At 36.1% G+C, this 2,676-nt stretch overlaps 1 protein-coding gene across 1 annotated transcript; it reads right to left on the reverse strand.

Annotated features, from left to right (window-relative positions):
• Window positions 1-591: 591 nt before the first annotated feature.
• LOC145045625 (spermidine hydroxycinnamoyl transferase-like) lies at window positions 592-2,323 on the reverse strand. The gene has a single exon (XM_078993952.1). The coding sequence runs from the start codon at window positions 2,287-2,289 to the stop codon at window positions 934-936; it is 1,356 nt and encodes a 451-aa protein (XP_078850078.1). The 5' UTR covers window positions 2,290-2,323; the 3' UTR covers window positions 592-933.
• Window positions 2,324-2,676: the final 353 nt, after the last annotated feature.

The following is a 2,676-nucleotide window of genomic DNA, read 5'->3' on the forward strand; positions in this document are numbered from 1 at the left end:
GAAACCGAATCAAAAAATACTTGAAATTGATTCGGTTCAAGACGAGCTTAATTATATTTATATTATATCCTTTATTTAATTCAAATTTTACATAATCGAATCGACTCGAACTGTGTTCATGAGCGTAATTATTTTTTCTATTGCAATTTAATGTAATTTTGTTTATTTAATAACTAACCAAATCGAGTATATACTTTATCAAGCTCAAGTCCGAGCTTGAATTTAAGGTTTGAGTTAAGCTCAAAAGTGTCGATTACTTTATCAAGCTCGAACCCGAGCTTGAATTTAAGGATAGAAGTTGAGTTTTTAATAGAGCCGAATTTCAAACTTGGAAGTCCATACTCTACTCAATTACACCTTACTACCTAACTACCAAACTAATGTTTCCAAACATTTCCTTAATATGTATGTGAGTGGGTAATTTAACTTTTACCGTAAATTCTTGCGGAATTAATCTTGTATTTATGGGTTGATAAATGATAACCCGTTATACCCTCTTTGTAACTTTTTCTTAACAACAAGAAGATTTCCTAAGAAACCGGGCTAGCTAGAAGCTAAAATTACAACAAGTTCAAAGATTCTCTTGTCGGACAATTACACCAAGTCTATCCATTCAACAAATTTTCCTTTCTCCATCTAATTTTCAAGTCTACCCATTCAACAATTTTTCCTTTCTACATCTAATTTTGATCTTGTTGAAAACCCAAAGTTTCACCTCGGTGGCTAAATCTTGAATGTTACTCACAAAATTGCTAATTACCCTCTTTGTAATTAGTCATTTAGTCTAGCTTCTACCTGAATTCTTGCGTTAAAAACAATTTATTTTTTTCGTAATTTTTTTTCTTTTATTATTATTATTATTAAAATATTTTAAACTTTTAGTAAAAAATATGTTTCCAAACAAATATAATAAAATGGAATAAAGAAGTAATTTCAATCTTCAATGCTTTGATAGAACACCCTTTTGAAATCATCCATGTGTCTCACTTGCAAACACAATGCTACAACCATAGATCCACCTCCCTCTTCCCCTCGTAGAATTAAAAAGTCACCATCATCAGCATCATCGGTTCCTGGACCTGTAAATAATTCCTTCCCCCAACCGAAATCAACACCATACATCGGCAGTGTTAACCAGCTTACAACTCCCAGATTCGGATTCCCGTAAAACGGCCCTTCACCGTCCTCGGATCGTTGCAAATCTTGGAACTTTGATAAATCTTCTTGATTTTTCAAGAAATCAATCACTGAATTGACATACTCATCGTTAACCTTCTCGATCGAGTCCCTTATCTTATTTGAAACATACCCTAATGTCTCCGAAAGTAACTCACCGGAAGTCCCAGTGGCAATCACGTCTATAATGGCGTTTCCAAAGTACTTTTCCGGCAACGGCGGGTTCATTCTGGTTCGAACATCAATACATATGCCTACTGCAGTTGGCTGGTCAGGTTGTAGATTACGAGCCTTGCATGCTGTTCGCCATGCATGTGCAGTTACAACCTCGTACCGTGTAAACCCACGCTCCGTTTCAGTTTTCAGGCTTTTGTTAGCTTTATTTCGTAGTTTTTCGACAAGCGTTTCAGTTAGTTTTAGCATTGCTACAGTGGTTTCCTTCGTACGTTCATTTACATTACTTGATTGACCTAAAAGGATCGGTGGAGGACGAAACTGTACATGTTGTTCGATGCTTGAATATCTGGTTGGAGGCTCACCAGCGTGCAAACATTTTCTATCGAGATGAGGTGGTGAATCCAGCGGCTCACCACGACAAAGTCTAGCCCATTCAGACAGAAAATGAAGTGCACTTTGCCCATCAACAACAACATGTGATATACAAAACCCTAAAGACCAACCTCCACACACAAATTTTGTAGCTTGCAAAAGCAATAATGGGATTTCTTCAAGGGGTGTATGCCGATAATCTACGGAAGGAATAAGGTGGTGGAATATTGGAGATTGCACAAAATCATCTAAGTCAGCCAGTTTTACGTCGGAATAAGCTTCGATGAACTGAACACCGGCTGCATTACAGTCCAGCTCCAGGCGACCACCGGCAATGGAAGAAAGCCGGCTGGCTAGAGGGTAAAAATGAACAAGTGTGGTGGTGAGGGAAGCTTTTAGGGTTTGTAGGACAGTGTCCCAGTCCTGAGAAGGTTTTGTGTAGAAATAGATGGTAAGAACATGTGTGTTCATGCCAGTCTGGTCTAGTTCGGATAGTGGAAGCCTACCGGTCCAAGTTGGTTCGGCCGGTTTGATTAATGAAGAAGATTTCATGGTGACTCTCATTTTGGTTGAAGAAAGAGAGTTTGAATGTCTTGTGGTACTTATAAGGAAAGTGCTCATTAGAATGGTGTGAGACTTGAGTTACGGCAGAAAGAAAGGTTTGATGTTTGATTGCTCATGTTCATGATTAGAGGTAGTTTATTATTGTCGTCGCATTGTCGACGTTGTATAAAATCTAAAAACAATACATAGCTTAACAAAGAGAATAATCATAACAATAAAATATTCTAAAATACTAATTATAAAGTAACATATGCATTATTATGATTATTTCATTTTTCATATAATTTTATAATTTTTCTTTTTACAATACATTATATTATAAAAGTTCAATAAAATATATCATTTCTAAAATAATATACACTTGTTAATCAATTTATATTAAAAGAG

The sequence above is a fragment of the Lactuca saligna genome, chromosome 5 (assembly GCF_052625555.1).
Source record: "Lactuca saligna cultivar CGN05327 chromosome 5, ASM5262555v1, whole genome shotgun sequence".
In the NCBI taxonomy this organism is placed as follows: Eukaryota; Viridiplantae; Streptophyta; class Magnoliopsida; order Asterales; family Asteraceae; genus Lactuca; species Lactuca saligna.